Source organism: Otolemur garnettii, unplaced genomic scaffold (genome assembly GCF_000181295.1).
Source record: "Otolemur garnettii isolate 467f Iridium unplaced genomic scaffold, OtoGar3 scaffold00043, whole genome shotgun sequence".
NCBI classification, from domain to species: Eukaryota; Metazoa; Chordata; class Mammalia; order Primates; family Galagidae; genus Otolemur; species Otolemur garnettii.
This window is the reverse complement of record NW_003852438.1, coordinates 10,528,415-10,529,454: the sequence shown is the minus strand read 5'-3', so window position 1 is coordinate 10,529,454 and position 1,040 is coordinate 10,528,415. Positions and strand designations below refer to the sequence as shown.

At 48.0% G+C, this 1,040-nt stretch overlaps 1 protein-coding gene across 1 annotated transcript in view; it reads right to left on the bottom strand.

Moving 5' to 3' along the window:
* The window catches only part of ERBB3 (erb-b2 receptor tyrosine kinase 3), a 23,691-nt gene that overhangs the window by 11,309 nt on the left and 11,342 nt on the right, over positions 1–1,040 (bottom strand). The window contains exons 10-11 of the mRNA XM_012805540.2: positions 731–804; positions 439–529 (exon numbers count right to left, since the gene is read on the bottom strand). Coding sequence (XP_012660994.1) covers positions 439–529; positions 731–804 — 165 coding nt within the window. The remainder of the gene's footprint in view (positions 1–438; positions 530–730; positions 805–1,040) is intronic.

The window sequence follows — 1,040 nt, the reverse complement described above, 5'->3', positions numbered from 1 at the left end:
AGCACTCTACCCAGGGGGATAGCTTGAGGCTCCGTCAAAAAAAAAAAAAAAAAAAAATACATGGATACATGGCACACTCCCCAGGTGTGGACACAGCTCAACTCTGACTTCAACCTGTCATGTGTAAATTATATACCCTAATGGCTTGTAGCCTCATATTAATCTGAAATTTAAAATAAGAAGAAGAAAAAGGAGACAGAATGAGAGGGGAAACTACTAAGAGAAAATTAACTGTGGAGTGGATTCATTTCACTAAGCAGATATGCTCCGTGCTAGTCAGACCCACCGGGAAGGATGCCTCCCCTTTTGCCTTTTCCCTGTCAAACTCTCAAACCCTGTGGTTCTGCTGTTTGAGTCAGCACCTTGTATTTCACTCAAGAATGCCTGCCAAGCAGGGCTCATGGCCTATTCCTGCTCTCAGCTCCCCCCCTTACTCACTTGTAGAGGCTTCTGCCTCCAATGGTGGTCAGGTTGGAAAAAACACTGAAGTTGTGCATGTGAGGAGGCCAGGACTGGATGTTCAGGTAACCTGAGGAGTGGAGAGAGGCCTGTGAACAGGGAGTCTTCTCCCTTCCTCTTTCTCATGTTCTCCTGGCTCCTCCCCTGCAACTTGTTTTGATTTCTCCCCTGTAGCTTCAGACATAATTTTCTCAAGTAGTTAGTTAAACCACAGTTCATGCAAGTGGGTCACCTATTCCTGTCAGAAGGGGCAGACTCTCGACCCACTCACCTGTGATCTCCCGGACTGTCTGGAAAACATTGAGCTTCTCAGGATCCAGGGCAGGGATCTTGTGCCAGGGATCTCTGAGGAGAACAATAAAAGCACTCAACAATGGCTCGGCGCCTGTAGGTCAGTGAGTAGGGCTCCTGCCACATACACAAAAGCTGGTGAGTTCAAACCTGGCCTGGCCTGCCAAACAATGATAACTACAGCAACAAATAGCCAGGTGTTGTGACGAGTGCCTGTAGTCCCAGCTACTTGGGAGGCTGAGGCAAGAGAATCACTTAAGCCCAAGAGTTTGAGGTTGCTGTGAGCTGTG